We start from the raw sequence: 26,319 nt of genomic DNA on the forward strand, positions 1-26,319 counted from the left end.
GTGAGTGGATGCGATCGGTTGTGTGGGTGAGTGGATGCGATCGGTTGTGTGGGTGAGTGGATGCGATCAGTTGTGTGGGTGAGTGGATGCGATCGGTTGTGTGGGTGAGTGTCGGCAGAGGAGCACGGCGTGCTGGAGGAGGCTGGGAGCAGAGAGGCTGATCTTGGGGAAGGCTGGGAGGGGGAGGCTGATGCTGAGGGAGGCTGGAAGGAGAGAGGCTGAGCAAACGTGCTCCATCCGCCATACTGCGCACTCCCCATCGTGCTGCATCCCCCATGCTGCGCACTCCCAAACGTGGTCCATCCGCCATGCTGCGCACTCCCAAACGTGGTCCATCCGCCATGCTGCGCACTCCCAAACGTGGTCCATCCGCCATACTGCGCACTCCCAAACGTGCTCCATCCGCCATACTGCGCACTCCCAAACGTGCACCATCCGGCATGCTGCGCACTCCCAAGCGGATGGAGCATGATGGGGGGTGCGCAGCATGGCGGATGGAGCACGTTTGGGAGTGCGCAGCATGACGGATGGAGCACGTTTGGGAGTGCGCAGCATGACGGATGGAGCACGTTTGGGAGTGCGCAGCATGCCGGATGGTGCACGATGGGGAGTGCGCAGCATGGCGGATGGAGCACGTTTGGGAGTGCGCAGTATGGCGGATGGAGCACGTTTGGGGAGTGCGCAGCATGGCGGATGGAGCACGTTTGGGAGTGCGCAGCATGGCGGATGGACCACGTTTGGGAGTGCGCAGCATGGCGGATGGAGCACGTTTGGGAGTGCGCAGCATGGCGGATGGAGCACGTTTGGGAGTGCGCAGCATGGCGGATGGAGCACGTTTGGGAGTGCGCAGCATGGCGGATGGAGCACGTTTGGGAGTGCGCAGCATGGCGGATGGAGCACGTTTGGGAGTGCGCAGCATGCCGGATGGTGCACGATGGGGAGTGCGCAGTATGGCGGATGGAGCACGTTTGGGAGTGCGCAGCATAGCGGATGGAGCACGTTTGGGAGTGCGCAGCATGGCGGATGGACCACGTTTGGGAGTGCGCAGCATGGCGGATGGAGCACGTTTGGGAGTGCGCAGCATGGCGGATGGAGCACGTTTGGGAGTGCGCAGCATGGTGGGTGGAGCACGTTTGGGAGTGCGCAGCATGGCGGATGGAGCATGATAGGGGGTGCGCAGCATGGCGGATGGAGCACGTTTGGGAGTGCGCAGCATGGCGGATGGAGCACGTTTGGGAGTGTGCAGCATGGCGGATAGAGCACGATGGGGAGTGCGCAGCATGGCGGATGGAGCACGTTTGGGAGTGCGCAGCATGGGGGATGCAGCACGATGGAGAGTGCGCAGTATGGCGGATGGAGCACGTTTGGGAGTGCGCAGCATGGCGGATGGACCACGTTTGGGAGTGCGCAGCATGGCGGATGGAGCACGTTTGGGAGTGCGCAGCATGGGGGATGCAGCACGATGGGGGGGTGCGCAGCATGGCGGGTGGAGCACGTTTGGGAGTGCGCAGCATGGCGGATGGAGCATGATTGGGGGGTGCGCAGCATGGCGGATGGAGCACGTTTGGGAGTGTGCAGCATGGCGGATAGAGCACGATGGGGAGTGCGCAGCATGGCGGATGGAGCACGTTTGGGAGTGCGCAGCATGGGGGATGCAGCACGATGGGGAGTGCGCAGTATGGCGGATGGAGCACGTTTGGGAGTGCGCAGCATGGCGGATGGACCACGTTTGGGAGTGCGCAGCATGGCGGATGGAGCACGTTTGGGAGTGCGCAGCATGGGGGATGCAGCACGATGGGGGGTGCGCAGCATGGGGGATGGAGCACGATGGGAGGTGCACACCTCCCCCCAACACACACACACACGCGCACTGCACAACACACACACACTAGGAATCACAAACAACGCCCTACACAGACACCCACACACACAGACAAAGCTGCACACACAAATATACGCACATACTGCACAACACACACATTGCTCAAAACATACCTCCCCCCAAAACACACCACACCCACACAAACCGCACAACACACACACACACACAACGCTACAGACACACAGCGCTCCACAAACAACGCAACACACGCAACACACATACAACACCGCTCTCACCCCCCGCGACACTCAGAACATGTACAGCGCCCTACACAAACACTTGGTAACTACACACAACAACATCTATATATATATATATATATATATATATATAACAAAAATCATACATGAACTACACAATACATAAATTCTAGAAACCCGATGCGTAGAATCGGGCCACCTTCTAGTATACATATATTTACATACATACACATTATATAATCTGCAGCTTTGTCGCCATAGAAGAAAGGAGGGACCAGACAAAATTTCTTGTACAGGGGCCCCAAACTGTCAGTATCCGCCCCTGGTGTACAAGCTTCAATAAGTTACACAATTTCATTCACACACTGGAAGGAACATTCGCTGACCTGAGGGATTCGGTTTGGTTGACATGTGGTCGGCAAGGAAGAGGAGGAGGAATGTATATCAGTGGATCCTCTTTTACGACCATTAATGCCTTTTCCGATGAGATAGGATTTTCAGGCCTAGAAAGCAAACAATAAAAGAACTGATTAAACGAGGTGAAGAAAATCCACATTGCGCAGGTTTAGGTCATGAAGCGTACAATCGGTCACACTACCTTACTAACTTAGAAACTATAAAAGGAGATAAAAAAACTGTTTAAAAGAACTGATAATCCTTAGTGGTTGATACCTTTTAATGGCTAACTGAAAATAGGGTAATATATAGCAAGTTGTTTTTTTTTCTCTCTACAGGCTAACACAGTACAAAAGATATATTTTATCTGTAAAAAAGGAGAAAGAGTTCAAAACACATTGAGAGGATTTATCAAGGCTGGTGTTCTACATACTTTAACCGGTAGTCAACTGGAAAAAGTTGTGCCAATTTTTAAGACGCACATGACTTAACTAAAAAAGTGAGAAAATTAATTTGAAGGACCTGGTCCAGCAGGCTTGTGAATAGTCCCCTGACTACTGGGAATAGCTCTGTGAACAGCCTCCTACCTCCCGGCCCCCGGCTTCCTCTTGATTTGTAGTTGTAGTACAACGTCTAGCAGTGCTCCTGTCCGGCCACCATGGCCAAGGCTGATAAACCCGGGTCTTAAGAATCGACTGGCTTATCTCTACTTTTAACCAATTTCTTGCCCTTCATTTTTTCCTCCCCTTCTTCCAAGAGCCAGAACTTTTTTATTTTGCCGTCCACAGAGCCATACGAAAGCTTGTTTTTTGTGAGATGAGTTTTGAAGGACACCATTTATTTTACCATATGTTATATATTTTATACTGGAACATGTGAAAAAATTGCAGTGAAAAGGTCTACAAAAAAACAAACTGCAATTCTGCATATTTTTAGCTTTTGTTCTTCTGGCATTCATTGAGCGATCAAAATAACCAGCAGCGCTGTTCTTTGTGTCAGTAAGATTACACTGATGACAAACTTGCATTTTTTTTCTTTTATTTCATTTTAGTGGTGAAATAAAATCAGAAATTTAGAAAACAAAAACTTTGGGTTGTGTTGCCATTTTCTGAGACCCATAACATTTTTATTTTCCCTTGTTTTCATGTGGGTAGCCAACATTTGTATTGATATAATTTTGGGGTACATAAAATAATGTGATCCTTTTTGTTGTACTTTCAAGGGCAGATGTGACAAATGAACACAATTGTGGAGTTTTGATTTTTTTTTCTTATGGAGTTTATATAAATAATTTTACATTTTGATACATCAGACTAGATGTGGTGCTATATGTTAATTTCTTTAAAGTCTGTTTACTCTGGGAAAAGAAGGACTTTAAGTTTTTTAATTTTTTTGTTCCTTTAGGGGACTAGACCGCGAGTTTGTCAGATCACTTGTGCTATATTTTTGGACATATGATCGCCTTCTTGCCTCTTTTTGTTTTGTTGGTCTATAATTAGAGATTGTCCAATGTATGTATATATAGTCCTATTTTTGATCTGCATATTATCCAAAAAAAAAAAAAAAAGTACAAATAGGGTGCAGCCCTCTTAGTGAGCCGAGCATTTCATCTATAGTGCTTCCCATGACTGTGTGTCCATAGACCCAATCACTCTCTGCCCTTATTCAGATTGACGTCTGTTCTGACACCTGGTGAGGTTTTATATTACAGAGTGCAGGCACTGTGCTGATTTGGGTACACCTTGTCATGGTGGGATGGCTTTAAGCATTTTTGACCAAAAACAGTGTTTACTAAGTCCCCTATGTATATTTATTTGCATTATGCTTCTATTAAGTTACAGCAGTGTATATGGTTATTATTTTCATCATTTTTTATGCATATTATCCAAGCAAATACTCTTTAAAACCCTGTGCGCACACTGCGTTTTTACCTGCGGTTTGGCTGCGGAAATTTCTTGAGAAATGTTTGTAATCTTTCTGCAGACATTTCCCAGCAAAACCTACAAAAAAAAAAAAAAAAAAAAAAAAAAGCTGTGCGCACACTGCGTTTTTTTTTCTCCAGAAAATTCTCTGTAGAATTTGAGAAAATTTCTTGAAAAAATGTGCATGTCACTTCTTTTCCGCAGGTACCTGCGGTATTTCACTCCATTCACTGTAATGTAATCGCGAAATACCGCGGGTATACCGAAGGTAGCAAATGATGAGCGGTAAACCCTTGGTATAGCCGTGGTTTACCTGCGGTAATGTTCATCACTACCCTGCGTTTTGCAGGAAGTGATGTCATTATGACAGGAAGAGGAAGCGGAGCAGAGCATAAACACACACACATCACACTCCCTGGATGCCGCACGGAAGCACTTCCGTGTGACGTCCGTCGGGTGCCTGTGCAGTCTGTGTCCTGCTCCAGCCCCGCGGCTGCCTGCACTGCAGTGTCTGGCCGCAATGTAGTATCAGCAGCTTCTCACACTGCAGCGCTGCTGCCACGGGGATGACAAGCACTGACTTCAGGAGGTTAGATGAGATCATTACCTGCAGTGACGATCTCCTGCACTGCTGACGTCAGTGCTGTCACTGCCTTCTATAAGGTAATGATCTCATCTAATGATCTCATCTAACCTCCTGACCGCAGCGCTCGTCATCCCCTGCAGTGACCTGAGCTGACCTATTGATGTTAGCTTAGGTCACTGCATTACTCTCCCAGCCAATGGGGAACATTCTGTTCTTCATTGACTGGGACAGTTACTATGGTATGGATCGTCGTGGGACCCCATAATGGGATTACGCCGGACCTGGAATTGATTGTTCTTTTCAATAAATTGGTGAAAGAGGGAATGTTTTGGGGAGTGTTTTTTTAAATAAAACTTTTTTTGTTGTCTATTTTTTATTTCTTACTGACTGGGTTGGTGATGTCGGGTATCTGATAGACGCTTGACATCACCAACCCCAGGGCCTGATGCCAGGTGACATTACACATCTGGCATCAACCCCATATATTACCCCGTTTGCCACCGCACCAGGGCAACGGGATGAGTTGGGGTAAAGCCAGGATTGGCACATCAAATGGATGCCCCACTTCTGGGGCGGCTGTGGCCTGCTATTTTTAGGCTGGGGAGTGTCCAATAACAGTGGACCTCCCTAGTCTGAGAATACCAGACCACAGCTGTCCGCTTTACATTGGCTGGTGATCCAATTTGGGGGGACCCCACGTTTTTTGTTTTAAATTATTTATTTAATGTAAAATAACAGCATGGGGTGCCCTCTGTTTTGGATTACCAGCCAAGGTAAAGCTGTCAGCTGTGGTTTGCAGGCTGCAGCCGTCTGCTTTGCCCTAGCTGGCTAGAATAGATATGGGGGGGCCTCTCGTCTATTTTTAAAATTATTTATTTATTTTTTAGCTAAATACAAGGCTAAGCACCCTTTAGTGCCACATGAAAGTCATTAAAGGGTGCCAGCTCAGAATATGCAGAGAGGAGGGACATTGTATAGGTCTTTCTCATCTATTATCTATCTATTCATCTATCGATCTTTCCCTCTATCCATTATCTGTCTGTTATCTATTACACTGGGGAACAATTTGAAAAAAATTTTCTGTTGAGTTAGGTTTTTGAGCTGATTTATACTAAAATTGGCATGCTGATTCCAAAAATGTAGTCAGTTTTTTTTCTATCACGTCAAGTTTTTCCTCCTCAACTTACCTGCCATAGAAGCACAATTGCACTGATTTCTGTAATAAGACTTGTTATCTGAGTACAATTCGACTCGTATAGAGCTACGTGGCAACTTGTAAGAGTAGTCACAACTGAGACAGTGTGGTGAGAGGTGTGTGCAGCTCCCAATACGTCATAATTATCAATATCTTTACACAAAAAATGTATCATAGTAGGAATAAATAGGATTTGTGATAGCTTTTCGCTTTACATTGGGCGCTTAGTTGTAATTTATATATCTTTTATGATTTTTTTCTTTGTTAGTTTTCAAAGCTTGTAACTTTCCATCTCAGTGTTTTATTTACTTATGTACATATTTCCTTTGTTTCAGATCATGTCTGCTCCTTCTTCCTCTCGTCGTAAATGCCTAAACAACCCTGACTCCTTCTGCTATATTTGTGGTGTTTTCACCATTCCAGTTCAAAGGGCAAACACCAGTGCATTTGTCAAACAAGCATATTTTGCATATTTTAAAGTAAAACTCGGTGATCAAGATAAGCCATGGGCCCCTCACATAGTGTGCAAGCAGTGTGTCGAGAGTTTACGGATGTGGACCAAAGGAACACGTGAAAAGTTGGCATTTGGTATCCCCATGGTGTGGAGAGAGCAAAAAAGCCATTCCACAGACTGTTACGTCTGTTTAGTGAAAACATCAGGATTTAACAGGAAAAATAAAAGTAAAATAGAATATCCAAATCTACCGTCAGCTATCAGACCAATGCCTCATTCAGCTGAAATTCCAGTGCCAGTTTTCGAACAGCTACCATCTCTAGAAGTTCTGAGTGATGTTGACGAACACAGTGACAGCAATGACGCAGAATTTGAAATTCACAAGGATTCAGTTCGTAAGGGATTTAAATCAGCACGAGTTAAATGATTTAGCACGTGAATTAGGCTTATCAAAAAAAGCTTCAGAATTACTAGCATCAAGGCTGAATGAGAAACAGTTACTTGAACAAGGAGCGAAGGTATCATACTTTCGTACTAGAGAAAGTACATTTTTGCAGTACTTTCGGTGTGACAGCGGTTTTATGTTTTGCCATAATATTCCTGGTTTACTACAAGAATTAGAGCTTTCAATGTACAATCCAAATGAATGGCGACTTTTTATTGATAGCTCAAAGCGGAGTCTTAAGTGTGTCCTTCTATACAATAGCAATTTATTTGGTGCAGTCCCTATTGGGCATTCTGTCTCTCTTCGTGAAGAACATGGAGATGTAAAGAGAGTTATTGAGTTATTGAAATATGACACACACAATTGGATCATCTGTGTTGACCTTAAAATGGTTTGCTTCCTTTTTGGTCAGCAACGTGGGTACACAAAGTATCCCTGCTTTCTCTGTATGTGGGATAGCAGAGCTCGAGAAAAGCATTGGGTTGAGTCGAATTGGCCTCCAAGATCTGGTCTTAAACCTGGAGATCCTAACATTCTACATCAGCCACTTGTTGACAGGAAGAATATACTATTCCCACCTCTGCACATAAAACTAGGCCTCATGAAGCAATTTGTAAAAGCTGACGGCGAGTGTTTTAAGTACATCATGTTGGCACTTTCTGGACTGTCCATTGAAAAAAATCAAGGCTGGTGTGTTTCATGGTCCACAAATTCGACAGCTCATCAAAGATGAACATTTCACCGAAACTATGTCAGATCTTGAGAAGAATGCTTGGTTATCATTCAAAGACGTCGTCAAGAACTTGGAAATACACGTGCAAGTAATTACAAAGAAATTGTTCAGAAACTATTGGAGAGCTACAAAGCGCTTGGTTGCAACATGAGTATTAAACTACATTTTCTGCATTGCCATCTTGCCAAATTTCTGGAAAATCTTGGTGCTGTTAGCGATGAGCAAGGTGAACGATTTCACCAAGATTTGAAGGTTGGAATGTACATATGATGGCTGACTATTGCTGGAGCATCAAGCATGATTGTCCTCAAGTTAAACACTACAGAAAAAGCTTCAAATGTACATTTTTACCTTAAATACTTGCATATATATAATATATATAATTATATATACACACACACACACACACACACACACACACACACACACACACACACACACACACACACACACATATACACCGTATTTTTCGCTTTATAAAAGACGCACTTTTCCTCCCAAAAATTTGAGAGGAAAATGGGGGGTGCGTCTTATAAAGCGAATATAGCAGTACCTGGGGGTCCTGTCTGTGCGGTGATCGGGCGGCCGGGTGCCTGTGGCTGCGTGCAAGCGGCCGGGTACCTGTGCTTGCGTGCGGTGGCAGCCGGGTACCCGTGGCTGTGTGCGGGCGGCAGCCGGGTGCTGTGTGCGGGCGGCGGCTGTGTGCGGGCAGCGTCCGGGTGCTGTGTGTGGGCGGCGGCTGGTGGCTGTGTGCTGGCGGCAGTCGGCGGCCGGGTGCGGTGTGCGGGCGGCGGCTGTGTCCAGGCGGCGGTCGACGGCCGGGTGCTGTGTGCGGGCGGCGGCTGTGTCCAGGCGGCGGTCGGGTGCTGTGTGCGGGCGGCGGCTGTGTCCAGGCGGCGGTCGGCGGCCGGGTGCTGTGTGCAGGCGGCGGTCGGCAGCTGTGTGCTGTGTGCGGGCGGTGGTCGGCGGCTGTGTGCAGGCGGCGGTCGGCGGCTGTGTGCTGTGTCCAGGCGGCGGTCGGCGGCCGGGTGCTGTGTGCAGGCGGCGGCTGTGTCCAGGCGGCGGTCGGGTGCTGTGTGCGGGCGGCGGTTGTGTCCAGGCGGCGGTCGGGTGCTGTGTGCGGGCGGCGGCTGTGTCCGGTCGGCGGCCGGGTGCTGTGTGCGGGCGGCGGCAGTGTCCAGGCTGCAGTCGGCGGCCGGGTGCTGTGTGCGGGCGGTGGCTGTGTCCAGGCGGCGGTCGGCGGCCGGGTGCTGTGTGCGGGCGGCGGCAATGTCCAGGCTGCAGTCGGCGGCCGGGTGCTGTGTGCGGGCGGTGGCTGTGTCCAGGCGGCGGTCGGCGGCCGGGTGCTGTGTGCGGGCGGCGGCTGTGTGCTGTGTGCGGGCGGCGGTCGGCGGCTGTGTGCGGGCAGCAGCCGGGTGTTGTGTTCGGGTAGCGGCCGGGTGCTGTGTGCGGGCAGCGGCCGGGTGCCTGTGCGGGCGGCAGATGGCTGCCGCCCGCACGCAAGCACAGGTACCCAGCCGCTTGCACGCAGGGTGGGCGGCCAGCCTGCTGGCTGCCACTCTGTGCTTGCGGGGCGGGTGGCTGTGCAGCAACTTACCCAGTTTGTCCACGGTCCCAGTTTCAAATGATGGCAGCGGGCGCGTGCGCAGATGGAGCCCTTGGATGAGAGCTTCATCTGCGCAGGCGCCATTATTTGAACCGGGACCGCGGACACTGGGACACTCACTGCAGTGGCCTGCTGCATGAGTCACCCGACGTCGCCAACGCTGCTGCTGCGGCCACCACCACCACGGGCCCCGCGGCTCCTACCACCATGGATCACCCGGCTCCTGCCACCCCGGACGCCGCTGCCACTGACCCGCCGTGCCTGCCAGCAAATCCGCTGCCTCCTGTGACCCCGCTTCACCACCACTGCTGCCCCCCTCCGGTAAGAGAACACCGGATTATAAGATGGACCCCATTTTGCTTTTTTTTACCTTTTTTTATGTCTAAGTTTGGGGTGCGTCTTATAATACGGTGTGTCTTATAAAGCGAAAAATACGGTATATACTTCATAAAAAAACCATGATAGTGTTAAAAAACATATTTGTCATGCCTATTTCTTATATATTTCATTTTTTGTTCATATTTGTACCATTTAAAAAAACAAAACAAAAAAAAACACTTTTTAGGTACAGTAGTTTACATATTTTTGAGAAGACAAAAATCCAATAGTTCAAAAACTTGACGTGATAGAGAAAAACTGAGATCATTTCTGGATTCAGCATCCAAAAATTAATTAACAGTTGTCTGACCTAACTCCTAAAAAATTGCGTTCCCCAGTGTTATCTATATTATTTATTGCAGTTACAGCATAAAAAAACGCAGGGACCAACCTGTGGAAAAAACGCGGCAAAAACGCATGCGTTTTTCCCGTTTTTTTTACCGCAGGTGCGGTAATCTTCAACTCCTAGAAGTTTCTCAAGAAATTTTCTTCAGAAAAATCACTTTGCTAGTGCGCACATAGCCTAAATATATTACAACAATATTGGTATAGAGATGCATATGTTTTCCCTGTTAATATTTACTTGTTCTATCATGGTCTGTTCTGAAGCCTAGCCTGTCATTGAGGGGCTCAAGTGTACCTACAGTAAATCTATAGGGACCTTCAGAAAGCCACCAGCTTACCCAGCAACCCTTCGACAGCCCACAGTTATGTGGGGCACCCAAAGCAACAGGACCTAGGAATTGCACACCTTACATGCCAATGTTAGAGATCTGACTCAATCGTTGCTACTCCATGCAGATCTCAGCTGTATAGCACAGTCGGCATCTGCAGGGTATGGTGCAGGCACAACTCCTGAGCATGCTCTATAAACTCGCACCCTGCGTATCACATACATGAACACGAGTCGGCAGGGAAAAATTTAGTACAGCTTTAGCTTTGGGTTGACAAAATGTGCCAGAAAGTGAAACCTACTCCAATCATGAACTGGTGTAAATGTTAGCGACAATATACACCAGTTTTCTGATATATTACAATAAATTTGTTACGCAGTGGAAGACCATGACAACATTTGCTAAATCACGTTCTCTTTTAAAAATGCCTCCATGATGTAGGATGAGCCACAGCTCATACACAGTATAATGTTCCCCACACAAGTATGATGTCCCCTCAGCCCCTCTGTGATATGATCACTGGTACTGTGCTGAGAGGGTTAACGTGGGTTACCTGGGGCGGGTTTGTTATATCCAGCTAAAGAGATGGGTGGTCCGGCTGTTCACCATATCTCCACCTCGGGGTGTGATCTCAGGGGTAAAAGTCAGACCTTTGGACACACCCAGGGCCCTGCTCTGGATTTCCTGTGGTGGAGGAAGTAGCCGGGTTTGTCTGTGGGTGGAGGTGTGGAAACCTGCTGTCTGAGAAGACTATGTTGGGACTTTTATTGCTGGACTGACCCTGGAGACCTGGTGTTTGAGAACATGCCTGTCTCCTGCTTGTAATGCCATGTTATATGCAGTATTGGCAACCGGCTTTATGCACGTTGAATAAAGCAGCCTGAGATGAAGGAAATGCCTCCCGTGTCTACCTGAAGCACACATGCTGAGTGAGTACCCCCCAGGTTGCAAGGTGCAGCATCACATATGGTGCTAGATAGCGGGCAGCGTTTCCGGGAGCACATGTTGGATTTCCGCAGCTGTGGATCAGCCGGGTCCACGAAGTTTTTCGGCATACTGCTGCAGGGGTTTGCGGTGGATCGGTGGGTCCACGAACAGGGACAGCGCACTCAAGCAGCTGGCGGTGACTCCGCAGGTCTGTGGGGTTCTGTGCTGCAGTGGCGAGAGACCAGCGACTGGAGGTTCCAGGCCAACAAAGAATTGCGGGCCCTGCTTGGTGAGCAGTGATACACCACAGGCTGGAGATCCTGGTTGTACGGGCGGTACAACCCGGAAAAGGTAAGTGGTTCTCTAACCCCCCCCTGTCTTTGACCACCGGGTATTACCCACTGGAGCGCCCCTCCTGTTCCTCTTCTCGTTGCAGCATGGAGGGGCTCCTGAAACAGCTGCTGCAGAGCCAGCAGCACCAACAGCATGTGCCAAAAGGGCCAGTAACAGCAGTGGGGGCTGAAAGTCGAAAAGAGGGAATGGGTCATGCAAATGTTGTGGAGGCGCTGTAGCAGTTCCTGGTGCGGGGACAGCAGGAGCTGTCAGTGCGCAGTGATGTGGCAGCCATGGACCAGTTTGAGCGTTCCCTTTGGGTGCCAGTATGAACACTGGGTGCCCAGGGAGATAAGGGCGAATGGTGTGAACTGGGGGCCAAGGACATTGCATGGGGCGGAGTCCCACAAAGGGGTCATTGCCCAAAAAGCTGCGGAGTCCCAAAAAGGGGTGGTTGCCCAAAAAGGGGGCGAAGTAACAAAAAGGTGTGGTTGCCCAAAAGGGGGCGGAGGCCCGGAACGGGGTAGTTACCCAACAGGGGGCGGGACCCCAGAAAGCGGTGGTGACCCAAAAGGGGGTGGAGCATTCAAAATCCGAACAGGTGGAATATAGCAAGGGGCAATGGGGTTCGCCTTACATAAGTCCTACCTGCGGTATAGGCTATCCAACCGGTATAAGGCCACAGAAGTGGACTTAAATGGGCTAAGTGTGTCTGGTCTGTTAGACCCGGGGAGGCGGTTGACCGTAGTGAGACCCATGCCTGATCTCCATTTTATGGTGGGTGGGACAATAGAAGGAAGTTGTGTGCATGGGACCACTAAAGAATATCCTCTGGCCAGGGTGATTATTCAGACGGCTGAACGTTTGGGACGCCCCGACGTGGGTGTAGCTCCAGATCTGTTGTATCCGGTTATCATAGGACGGGACTTTGAGTTCCTTAAGGACTTCTGGAAGACAGAGGCCAGGACCGATTGCATAGGAATGAGTCGGCCCCCGCCTAAAGAAGCCTCTTTTCCGTATGAGGTTAGACAGATTCCCTGTGGTAGCTTGAGGTGCAATGAGGAGAAGGTAACTCCAAATAAGGACTGTCCAGAGTTAGGGGTGACCAAGGGAAATAGAGGGTCTCTCCGATTTAGTAAAGCGTCGTCTCTAAAGGGAAGTAACAGTGTGACCACTAAAATTATAGTAGCTCCAGAATAGGGGGCTGACACCTGGTTAAGCAGGGACATGTTAGTCCAGGACACCAGGGGGAGTGATGATGACTCCAGTAAAGACATGGACTCAAGAAAGATGACAAACGACCACAGTGACGTACAGAAGGGTAAAACTTCCTCCCGACGCTGAAGACGTAATAAGCACCGAGAGGTGGCACAGTATGCCGTCTGAAGGTGCAGAGAACGTGAAAAACCTGGATAAGGAAAACATGTTGCTAGTAGCAACTGCTACGGTGAAGCCAGACAGTGATATCCTGTAAAAGAAAGAGGAATCAGAGACTGAACTGACACATTGTAACGACAGAAAAGGAGCCTAGCAAGGAAGTACTGGTGGTGGTCCCTCTGGTTTCCAGGTGTGAAGCTGATAGTCTGTCAAGTGAGAGTAGTACAGGAAATGAAAGCCTGGAGAGTGTTGGTGGAGGGATAATCCACAACGGTCATAGTGAGCAGACTAGTGACCTACCTAGTGCTGGAGTGGATAATAGCGAATCCAGCTCCACATCTCTAAACGGAACAGAGTGCCATGCTGAAGGGTGTGACACCCTGGCAGAAGGTGATGCTACAAATTCCCAAGAGAAGGCTGAGGGTGACACTGCAGAGACCCAAGAAGTTGGAGGTAATGCAGTGAAGTCCCAAGACACAGCTGGTGCTGTAAAAGTGGAAAGAGCCTCGGAAGAAGAGGTGAAGTCTGGACCCGAGGTCTCATCAGGAGCTGAGAGTCTGACTGACTCAGTGGGTAAGACCAAGATCGCAGACAAGAATGACTCAGCTAAGAGCCTGAAACCCAAAGGCTCTGAGGACGGGGTGGAACCCGAGGAGGGTGTGACTCAAAAGGTGAAGCCTTTGGTGAAGAATATGGAAGGAGGTAAGAGACCTCAGGAACCGTCTAGTGTCCTTGAAAGTAAAGGAAGCAGACCAGTCTTCGAGTGCCGGATAGACGTGCCGGAAGACTTAAGAGAAGCCTGTGCCAGTGAGAAGGTGCATGAGAGATTCCAGAAGGCGGTAGGAGCCTGTAAAGTGTACTTTGCCGCAGAGACTAATCGGTTGGTGGTGTGCTCTTTTAGTGACGTCACAAAGAAGCGAGTGGCCATCCTGAGTGACATGCATCTACGGTGTCTTCGTACAAAGTGGCTCATCACAGAAGGATGAAGACACCAGACGCTTGGAGCAGCTGACCGCAGGGTTTCAAGAAGTGGTGGTTGTGAAGACAACATTAATTGGTCTGGCATTGAGAGCGCTAAGAAACAATATAAAGCAAGCCAGGAAGGTTCCAGGTGTTACAGCCTTGCACCTAGAAAAAGACAGTGGAACATTCCGTATCTATGGGAAAACTGCAAACGCGGTGAAGACAGCTCGACGGTTGTTGGAGTTTGTGGAAGAGACCATTCAAGTGCCCAGAGAGATGGTCATGAGGCTTATTGGACGACATGGAAGAACCATGCAGGAGATGGTTGGTAAGACCGGTGTGACGAGAGTAAGAATTGATATCCATAATAAAGCCAGGGTACCCTGTGAAGTCGGTATGGTTCCCTGTGCCATTGCGGGTACAATGGAGTGTGTTGAAGTTATACGAGCCCTCCTAGAATAACGCCTGGGATACTTGGAAGACTTAAAACAATTGAATCTAGAAAGACAGAGAATTGTGAATCAACTCCACCAAGTTAGTGCGGGATGGCGACCATATATGGGTTATGGCCCGGAAAAGAAAGGTGGCCCACTCGATGAACGTGTTGCCTCAGAGGGCAAAAGCAAGTCCGATGGTAAAATGAGCCGGGGTCTTAGAGGACCCGGGTATTCGTCAGGCTATAGCACAGACTCTGAAGGGTCTCCGTCCTGTGAGACGCAATCCGACGGACTGAATGAAAGGAGGGCTGCACCGTTAGCCAAAGACGCTGGCAAGAGAGTACACTATCTGAGACACAGACGAAGATGCCCGGGAAGACTAGCCCACGAGAGGTCTGTGTGCCGAACAGGCGGAGGAGCTAGTTATGGCACCTCTTCTGTCAGCTCACCGTGGAGGCCCCTTGATAGTGACCCCTCTAGTGGTCAGGTTATCTCAGGGACTGACAGGACGGTAGTACCGACTAAGGGAGAGTCTCCCTCCTCCTCCGACCGTGGGCGGCAGCCTTGGGGAGATGGGTTTGACCGGGGAACGTCTGAGGGAGTTCGCTGGGAAGGTTCTGGTGACGGTGGCGGACGGTACGTCACGGGCTGTGGTCCGGGGCGGACAGAGCGGGTGCTCTTGTCCACTATGTCAAGGTGCCAAAGCCCCCCGGATTTGGGCAGAGGGGGAGGATATGTGATATGATCACTGGTACTGTGCTGAGAGGGTTAACGTGGGTTACCTGGGGCGGGATTGTTATGTCCAGCTAAAGAGATGGGTGGGACGGCTGTTCACCATATCTTCACCTCAGGGTGTGGTCTCAGGGGTAAAAGTCAGACCTCTGGACATACCCAGGGCCCTGCTCTGGATTTCCTGTGGTGGAGGAAGTAGCAGAGTTTGTCTGTGGGTGGAGGTGTGGAAACCTGCTGTCTGAGAAGGCTATGTTGGGACTTTTATTGCTGGACTGACCCTGGAGACCTGGTGTTTGAGAACATGCCTGTCTCCTGCTTGTACTGCCATGTTATATGCAGTATTGGCAATCGGCTTTATGCACGTTGAATAAAGCAGCCAGAGATGAAGGAAATGCCTCCCGTGTCTACCTGAAGCACGCATGCTGAGTGAGTACCCCCCAGGTTGCAATGTGCAACATCACACCCTCACATAGTATTATGGCCCCTACACAAGTATGATGTCCCCACAGCCCGTCACACAGTATTATAGCCCCCACACAAGTATGATGACCCCACACACAGCTCCTCACACAGTATTATAGCCCCCACATTTCTTTCACACAAGTACTGGCTGATATTATATTATATTATAAAATATATATATATATATATATATATATATATATATATATATATATATATATATATATATATATATATATATATATATATATATATATATATATATATATATATATATATATATATATATATATATAAAAAAAAATATTTTTTTTTACTCACCTGACCCTGTTCCCTCTGATGTGCTGCTCCGCTCTGGGTAAAGTGAGCTGAATCTCCAGACAATAGGTGCAATCTAGTGATGTCATTGCACCTGCTGAGCAGAGACACAGTCATGCAGTGACTGAACAAGAAGCCGGTGGCTTTCTGTTTCATCACTGTATTCATGTGTATCTACGTCCGGAGATTGTAGATACCGGTGGAATTGACACTGGGCAGAGTGTGGGATGCCACTGTATTCAACCCTTTGCCAGTCACAGTCTTCATGTTGGCTACAGACAGCCAAAGGGTTGTATGTACACTTTTCCCAAATCTGGATTCTACCAATAAGTTGTATGCTCTTAGAACTACAAGAATTGCATATCTACATAGTTTCAAAGGGCAAAATGTAATTACAAACCCAGTGTACTCATAGAATAATATTCAATGGGTGGAGGCAGAACAAAATATGTGAAATATGTGTTAGCCCCCACATAGGAATACACTCTGCCAGGTGGGAAAGAGAATTGCCAACAAGTAAATGTGCAGTCCCTCACTGAATGCCTATTCACATGTTTCTTCCTCACTGCAGGGACTGGCTCCCTAAAATTTGATGTGGCACCCATACTCCTCAATGGTTTACCCCATACAACCCTGTACAATCCCTAAAACAATAAAGCTAAGTAATATGCACTAGTGAAAATGTCAATGAATCAAAGCGATATATGATCAGCCATTAATATAGGTTAATACAGTGGGTACAGAAAGTATTCAGACCCCTTTACATTTTTCCCTCTTTGTTTCATTGCAGCCATTTGGTAAATTGAAAAAAGTTCATTTTTTTTCCTCATTAATGTACACTCTTCACCCCATCCCCCATCTTGACATAAAATAAAAACAGAAACGTAGAAATATTTGAAAATGTATTAAACAAGAAAAACTGAAATATCACATGGTCATAAGTATTCAGATCCTTTTTTCAGACACTCATATTTAAGTCACATGTTGTCCATTTCCTTGTCATCCTCCTTGAGATGGTTCTCCTTCATTGGAGTCCAGCTGTGTTTAATTAAACTGATAGGACTTGATTTGGAAAGGCACACCTGTCTACATAAGACCTCACAGCTCACAGTGCATGTCAGACCATATGAGAATCACGAGGCCAAAGGAACTGCCCAAGGAGCTCAAAGACAGTATTGTGGCAAGGCGCAGATCTGGCCAAGGTTCCAAAAGAATTTCTGCAGTACTGAAGGTTTTTAAGAGCACAGTGGCCTCCATAATCCTTAAATGGAAGAAGTTTGGGACCACCAGAACTCTTCCTTGACCTGGCCGGCCAGCCAAACTGAGCAATTATGAGAGAGGAACCTTGGTAAGAGAGGTAAATAAGAACCCCAAGATCACTGTAGCTGAGCTCCACAGATGCAGTAGGGACATAGGAGAAAGTTCCACAAAGTCAACCATCACTTCAGCCCTCCACAAGTCAGGCCTTTATGGCAGAGTGGCCCGACGGAAGCCTCTCCTCAGTGCAAGACATGTGAAAGGCCGCATAGAGCTTGAAAAAAAACACATGAAGGACTCCCAGACTATGAGAAATAAGATGAAGATAGAATTATACCTAAAAAGTTCTAAGTGGTATGTGTAGAGAAAACCAGGCATTGCTCATCACCTGCTCAATACAATGCCCACAGTGAGACGAGAATTGGTGGTGGCAGCATCATTCTATTGGGGTGTTTTTCAGCTGCAGGGACAGGAAGACTGTTGGCAATTTAAGAAAAGATGAATGCAGCCAAGTAGAGATATCCTGGAAGAAAACCTTTCCAGAGTGCTCTGGACCTCAGACTTGGCCAAAGGTTCACCTTCTAACAAGACAATGACCCTAAGTACACAGCTAAAATAACAAGGGAGTGGCTTCAGAACAAATCTGTGACCATTCTTGACCGGCCCATCCAGAGTCCTGACCTAAACCCAATTGAGCATCTCTGCACAAACCTGAATATGGCTGTCCACAAACGTTCACCATCCAACCTGATGGAACTGGAGAGGATCTGCAAGGAAGATTGGCAGACGATCTCCCAAATCTAGGATCCCAAGAAGACTCATGGCTGTACTAGCTAAAAAGGGTGCACTCAATACTGAGCAAAGGGTCTGAATACTTCTGACCATGTGATATTTCAGTTTTTCTTCTTTGTTAAATTTGCAAAAATTTCTACATTTCTGTTTTTTTCTGTCAAGATGGGGTGCAGAGTGTACATTAATGTGAAGAAGAAAAAAATGAACTTTTTTGAATTTACCAAATGGCTGCAATGAAACAAAGAGTGAAAAATGTAAAGGGGTCTGAATACTTTCCACACCCACTGTATATAGAAGTAGATTCATCATCCACAATACTGCAAACATCACAATCTAATACTCCCTCCCCCCCCCCCCGATATAAACCCTCACTATAATCCCACTTCTCCTAAGAGCGGGTCTAAAAGAAGAGCTAAAACAAAATGTAAAAAAAAAAATATATTTTACCAACGGTTCCCGTATCCTAATGAATAAATCAGGTTTCTTTTTATGTCGGTTTATCACTTTGTGATATTGTGATTCACCTCATTCTGCTCTTTTTTAAACAAAGAAAATAAAAATTCACTTTTTTTCCTGCTTGTGACCTGTGTGAGGGTTATTGTGCAGGGAGGGATGGGATATAATGGCATGATTCTGTGTTATTTAGCTACAGTTGTTACTGTGATGATAGCGAGAGGACTTCTGAAAAGTGATCTCTCCACAACAGGAAGGATTAGCCTAATAAATCGGCTTAGTGGCCACAGTGAAATCAGTTATTTTCTACATAAAATATGGAAAACCTGACATAGAAAAAAAAATAAAAAAAAAAAAATCAACATTTGATACAAAAAAAACCATTTAATATAAAAATGAAAACTTCATTTAAACAAAACGCCATTTTTTTTCATCCAATTTATACAACAAAAACACTAAATGAAATTACCTTCTGTCGTGCTGTGAAATATCCCTGTCCTGTATATTCATTTTACCAGGTGAAAATTCAAGCAAGTGTCTACTACTTGGGCGAACAGGACTAACCTCCACATCAAAGGGACCCGGATTAGGCTCCAATATACTAACGAAAAACACAAATATGCAACATTACTTAAAAATACAAACAAAAAACACAGTCTTGTAGAAACTCTGCAGAGAGCACAAAGGTTAACCTCTTGCAGAGATTATATTATATATATATATGAGGGCTACAGAATAACCATGCAGATGGTACACAGACTGATTATTATGGACAGGGCCGAGGGGAGAGGCTCCTGCTGCAGCCTCTTCTCTTACCATCAGACAGTGATCAGGAGAGGGGCATTGTGGAGATCCATGGGCACAGATCTCTTTACAGATTTTTTACTCTCAGCTGTGGCTATGCTATGACTGTTAGCTTTTATGGGCCTGGCTAAGACTTGTTTATCATACATTACTTACCTTAGTGGGTTAAAATTTATCATTAAGAATGCAGCAAACATCATAAGGCAGACAGCTCTTCTCTTTGGAGCAGTTACTTTAAGCTTCTGATTCTGCAGGGAGAAAACCATTTCTGAGGAAATATTCACCGCTATACCATTAGATTTTGACTTTTTATACTTGTGTGACAGGGCCAGAAAAACACCTGAAATAACCTTTAATAATTATCTGTATTCTATAAATCAGATTGTTGGTTATTATTGGCAGCAGCCTGAGCAAATGTAAGCGGTAAAATCTTTGTGTACACCATAAATAACTACAGCCACTTTGGTATATGTGGTCCTCCTTGAAAGGGAACCTATCACCTACTCACTTATGGGGCGGTCCGGTCGGATGGGTGTCGCTGGTCTTGATCCGGCTCCTCCTCTCTTCTTGCTCTGTGTAGATGACATGTCCTATGTCAGCCACACAGTGTCCTCCATTGCACTCCTGCGCAAGCACAAGTTTTTCCGCCCTGCTGGGAGCAGATCAAAGTATAAGGCTATGTGCCCACGGGGAAAGTGTCTTGTGGATATATCCGCAGGACATTCCGCAGGAGCTCCCAGAAAACCGTAGCACAACTTTGTCTGTTTTCATGCTGCGGATATGCTGCGGTTTTATTGTGGAATGTCCTGTGGATATGCTGTGGTCATTCTGCATTGAGGATACAGTACCATGGCTTCAGCACTGCATCCTCAATGCAGAACAAGTGCTGGAGTGATCGGGGAGTTCATACTTACCTCCATCACACAGCACTTCACTGTCTGGTCATGTCTGTCTGCACATTGCAGGAGAAGGTGGGCGGGCTTGAACTAGCTCTGGCTGTCACATGACCGGAGCTCGTGCAGGCTCCGCCCACCTCCTGGCTCCACCGCGCTCCACTGCACCGGAGGAAGTGACTCCGATGTCTTCCATCAAGGCAGGCAAGTATGGGATCATGCGGAAAAAATCTGCAGGAATAAATTGACATGCTGAAGATTTTTCCGCAGGGATATCCGCATTATTTCCGCTGTGGAAAAAAACGCAGCATGGGCACAGCACTCCCCAAATGCCATAGAAATGGCTGGGGACTCGTACTGCGAATTTTTGAAAAAATCCGCGGAATTTCAGAGAAAAAAATTGCGGCAAATTGCGCAAACTTTCCGCAGTGTGGGCACATAGACTTATAGTGCGCAAGCGAGGGCGGTCTTTGACCTTTCCCTGCGCCAATGCATTACAGTACTTTGCTCCGCCCGTAGCACGGCAGAGAGAAGTGTACGTGTGCAGGAGTACAATGGAGGATACTGTGCGTATGACATCTCATCCACACATAGCAAGGAGGACTGTGATCGCAAGGATAGAGGTGGTGACTGGTCAAGACCAGCGATGCCCATTGGACCAGACCTGGACCGCCCCGCCGGTGAGTAGGTGACAGGCTCCCTTTAAATAAAAAAAAAAAAAAAAAAAAAGGATGAATAATTTAAAGAGAACCAGTCATATGAAAAAACACTATTAACTTGTGGGTTAATAGTGGTCTGAACCAGCCCAGCGAGGACACCTAGTGCCAGTTACTGGGAGGAAATTAACTTTATTTCCCCTGGCAGTGTTCAGCCTCCAGTCACCAGGGTGGCACAGGCGCAGATTCAGTTATCGCTCAGTGTATAGAGAGCGGTGGCTGTACCCATGCTCCCATCACTCACTGACAGCCTCCTCTAATGTGGAGTGGCTGTCAGTCAGTGCAAGGGGTGCGGTTACAGCTGCCACTCACTATACACAGAGCGGTAACTGAACCTGCGCTGGCGCCATCCTATGACTAGAAGCTGAACACTGCCGGGAGGAATAAAGTTAATTTCCTCTCAGTAGCCGGCTCTAAGTGTCTTCGCTGGGCAGGTTCAGAACTCTATTAACATGTACGTTATTAGCGATTTTTCATATAACAGGTTCCCTATAACAAACTAGAAGTCTCTGCATTGACTCAGTGTTGCTTCCTCCACAATTCTGAACTAATAAGTTCAGATAATTAAGAGCTGTATTAAAATTACAAAAAAAATACATAAAAAGCTAAATTATAATGCGTCATCCATAAACCCACCATTGTACTACATTCACACAACAGTATTTTTGGTTCAAGTGAAAAAAAAAAAAAATATGCCTGCACTAGGACCAATGTTATTCAGTTGGGCTTTTCAGATGAGGTGTCATTTTCATGGACTTTGTGTCAGTGTATAGAAAAACTGCCTTTGATTTTTCCGTATCTTGGTGAAGCCTAAAGTCTATGTACAAAAAGAAATTCCATACTGTTCACTGCAGCATCTGATTGTTATAGATACATTGACATTCTTTCACTGTAGTTTTTCCTGCAAGTGTTAAAAATGGCTAATGCATAAAAACAGATACCATATAGAAAAAAAATAAATAAATAGGGAATAATGAAATGCAAGCCTATTTTGTCTGTATTTGATGTATTTGTGCATTTTTGGAAATTTTTTTTTTTTAATCCAGCATAATCGAGGTATAGCATTTTTCCACAGAATTCTGCACAAAATAAATGCACGAGAAAAGTGTGTGATGGAAACAACGGATTTATGTGGGACTAATAAAAGAGGAATCACATGAAATTAAAGTTCCTAAAACTCAAATGAGATATCCTGTCCTGGTGTCAACGAAGTCTGGCAGTATGCCAAAAAGGCAGGAATCTCACCAAAACAGACACCCATGGATCCTGGTGTGGGTAAGCCTCATATTCCTAAATATACCGTGGCCAGTCGGTACATCATGGTCTGTACTCGGAGAGGTTTTCACAAATGTTTGAGTATTTCATCAAATTCAAACTTCTTTATGTCAAAGAAGGGAAGGTGATGACGCAACTTTCGTGACCCAGAAATGTGCCACTTTTTCGTTAAAAGTTGTAGGTGCTGCCCGGAAGGCAATGCACAAGTCTCAATGATGTCTCCACTCTTCTATGGAAAGCATTTACATTTTCAACTCTAATTAGTGTGATTTGCTCATTTCTTACCCCAGGAAAGAAGGATGTTACTTTATAGTAATTGACCATTTGTAATATGTAATACATTTTTAAGTTCCCATTGGAAAGTGTGTCCTGCACAGCGGAGTTCCAGATCAAGCTGATAATGATGGACTACTGAAGATGAACCTTCCTACTACCATGTTTCCCCGAAAAGACGACCGGGTCTTAAGCTATTTTTTGCTCCGAAAGATGGTCTAGGGCTTATATTCAGCAGAGGTCTTATTTTTTGGGCAGGGCATGAGTTAAAAGACAACTAGGGACATCTGTACATTTCTGTTTTAGGAAATACAAGAAGTGTAACGAGCTAAAAGCCTTAAACATACAAAAATATAGAATACCAGCACTTATTTTTCTTACCTCCGATACGACTTCTTCCAGTAGTTTCTGTAGGGAGCCATTTTCCTTTTGGAGCCTTTCATTTTCGGACAAGGCAGCTCGCAGTCGCATTTCCAAACCTTGCATATATTCCTTTTTCTTCCTTCTGGACTGAAACGCTGACTCGCGGTTTTTAATCATTCTTTGTTGCCTTCGCATCACGTTTAGCTGTTGGAATAAAGTTTATATGCTGTATGTGAAAATGTAAAGCATGGAGAACACTGCTAAACATGGCCGATTTCTCTGTCAAAAACCCTGGTTAAATAAATCTGTCATCCGATTCCACAATACAAGCTGCATATAATAAAATGATTCATCAGACCAGTTGAAGCTAGTGTATTTACTTTGAAAAACTATTGCAAAATGGCTCTGCTATCTTGATATTAAGATGATCATTTTATGAACATGGCCATGGAAATAAATAGCTCAAGACTCTACCATAAGTGTGAGATCTCTGCTGCAGGGAGGAGGGACACTGAGGACTAGGCCAGACAGCCCGAGAAGAGTAAAGCTTTCAGAAAGGATTTATACAGACATTTTAACATGAATTTTCAAAGCAAAAAAAAAAAACAAAAACATTAACAGGTCTAATATATATTTAGTAATGTAATTTTGCACTGTTCAATCTGGTGTCAGATCTGCTTTAAAGCACTATTCTTATCTCAATACTTTCCATGCAGAACATAATTGATACCACATTTGATGGAGAGACTGGTTCCTAAACACACTTTCTTAGTTATGATCCCTTGGACGCCAAGATATGTTTAGCTAAACTTCCATAATAAAGTAAAACATACAAGAAACATAAAAGAGGTGTTGAATGGCAGGACGGCTTATTGGTGACAACACAGTCATTGACGGCTGCTCTGGGGAAAAGGTAAATCTACACGGATTACTACAAGTTACAAACATGAAAGCCTATGTCTAAAGGCCATAAACACATCCAGTGGAAATATTCTTCACATCATGGATTAAAAACATGCCAAAGAAATCATCTTCACCATTCTGTGCATCATGGTCCAAAATTGGCTATAATCACCTATCTGAGATGAAAACACACTTTGTAGACTTTGTAGAAGGACATGGCCAGCCATCAACTGATCTGAATATTCCTATTCATGTGCAAAGCTAAGAAAAGATTTACGATTCTTCATCCATGAAAAAGCGACAGCAGTTAAAAGTAGTATTGAACACATCACCAATTCTCTAAGTAAATATATTTCTAAAGCTGCTATTGACATGAATTTCTCTCCAGGTGTTGGTAAACAAGCCATCCAATCCAATCCACACAGGCAAAGAAATCCAAGCGGTCCATAAATTAAGTGATGTGTAATAATGAGAAATGATTATTGAACACATGAAGAATGGCGAAAAAAAGCCATGGAAAGTCCTGACACCAACTGAAATCCATCAGTAATAGATAGCAATCCTGACACTTAAGGTCCAGTCACACTAAGCAACTTACCAGCGATCCCAACAACGATAGGGATCGCTGGTAAGTTGCTAGGAGGTTGCTGGTGAGATGTCACACTGCGACGCTCCAGCGATCCCACCAGCAACCTGACCTGGCAGGGATCGCTGGAGCGTGGCTACACGAGTTGCTGGTGAGCTCACCAGCAACCAGTGACCAGCCCCCAGCGCCGCGTGGAAGATGCTGCGCTTGGTAACTAAGGTAAATATCGGGTAACCAACCCGATATTTACCTTGGTTACCAGCGCACGGAGCTACACGTGCAGAGAGCAGCGCACACTGAGCGCTGGCTCCCTGCTCTCCTAGTTACAGCACACATCGGGTTAATTACCCGATGTGTACTGCAGCTACATGTGCACAGAGCAGGGAGCAGCGCACACCGCTTAGGCTGCTTTCACACCTCCGGTTTCTGCAATGCGGCACACTCCGGCACTTTGCAGGAAAATCGCAACCGTTTTTTTTTTTGCTGCCGTTTGCGTTTTTTCTGCATAGACTTTAATTAGTGCCGCATTGTGCCGCAAGGCCTTGCGTTCCATCCGTTTTTTGCCGCGTGCGGCAGATTTAGCCGATGCGGCGGCCGGATGGAACGTTGCCTAGCACGTTTTTTCGTGCAGCAAAACAAAACCGCATCGCGCCGCATTCGGCCGATACGGCGCATTTTTCAATGCATGCCTATGGCGGCCGGATGCGGCAAAAACCGCATCCGGCCGCCGCATGCGGTTTTTGCCACTGCGCATGCTCAGTAGCATGCCGCAAGCGGCAAAAACCGGACGGGCCGCATGGGAAAAACTTATGCAAAGGATGCGGTGTTTTCACCGCATCCGTTGCATAGCTTGCACAGCCGGATTGAGCCGCAGAGCTCAAGCCGGATGTGTGAAAGCAGCCTTAGCGCTGGCTCCTTGCTCTCCTAGTTACAGCAAACATCGGGTTAATTACCCGATGTGTACTGCAGCTACATGTGCAGAGAGCAGGGAGCAGCGCACAATGCTTAGCGCTGACTCCCTGCTCTCCTAGCTACAGCACACATCGGGTTAATTAACCCGATGTGTCCTGCAGCTACATGTGCACAGAGCAGGAGCCGGCACTGACAGTGAGAGCGGCGGAGGCTGGTACCCGATATTTACCTTCATTAACCAAGGACAGGGCTTCTTGGTTACCCGATGTTTACCGTGGTTACCAGCCTCCGCAGAAGCCGGCTCCTGCTGCCTGCACATTTAGTTGTTGCTGTCTCGCTGTCACACACAGCGATCTGTGCTTCACAGCGGGACAGCAACAACTAAAAAATGGCCCAGGACATTCAGCAACAACCAACGACCTCACAGCAGGGGCCAGGTTGTTGCTGGATGTCACACACAGCGACATCACTAGCAACATCGCTGCTACGTCACAAAAGTTGTTCGTTAGCAGCGATGTTGCTAGCGATGTTGCTTAGTGTGACGGGGCCTTTAGTGAACAATGCTATCAGCTGGTTCAACTGATGACCTATAAATAGGTGTCTCATTACCAAGGTGCCACACAAGAAACATCTCATGATGGGTAAAACCACTGATCTGTTTCAAGACATTAGCAACCTTATGGTTGCAAAACATACTGATGGCATCGGTTAAGAAGAATTTCTGAACTACTGAAGGTTCCAGTGAGCAGTGTTGGGATCATAATCCAGAAGTAGCATGAACATAATTTCACCATAAACCGGCCATGACCACGTGCTAAGATTTTAGACAGAGGAATGAAAAGAATTATCAGAAGAGTTGTCGAAGACCTACAGAAAGACAGAATCAGCAGATACAATTGTTTAAAAAAAAAAAAGTAACGCCCTCAACGTTTATGGCCTGTATGCACACTCAACATGCAAACTCCACTGCTGAACAAAAAGCATGTTCAAGTGCGTTTAAAGTTTGTTCCAACAACATTTAGACAAGCCTGAGAAATACTGGGAGAATATAGTCTGGTCAGATGAGACCAAA

General features: G+C 46.5%; 1 protein-coding gene across 2 annotated transcripts in view; it reads right to left on the minus strand.

The window, feature by feature from the left end:
- Positions 1-26,319, minus strand: part of ATF6 (activating transcription factor 6) — a 196,673-nt gene that overhangs the window by 76,548 nt on the left and 93,806 nt on the right. For both annotated transcript variants that reach the window (XM_075321985.1, XM_075321984.1), the window contains exons 8-11: positions 22,865-23,050; positions 19,483-19,574; positions 18,992-19,123; positions 2,469-2,585 (exon numbers count right to left, since the gene is read on the minus strand). In XM_075321985.1, the coding sequence (XP_075178100.1) occupies positions 2,469-2,585; positions 18,992-19,123; positions 19,483-19,574; positions 22,865-23,050 (527 nt within the window). The remainder of the gene's footprint in view (positions 1-2,468; positions 2,586-18,991; positions 19,124-19,482; positions 19,575-22,864; positions 23,051-26,319) is intronic.

Source organism: Anomaloglossus baeobatrachus, chromosome 8 (genome assembly GCF_048569485.1).
Source record: "Anomaloglossus baeobatrachus isolate aAnoBae1 chromosome 8, aAnoBae1.hap1, whole genome shotgun sequence".
Lineage (NCBI taxonomy): Eukaryota > Metazoa > Chordata > Amphibia > Anura > Aromobatidae > Anomaloglossus > Anomaloglossus baeobatrachus.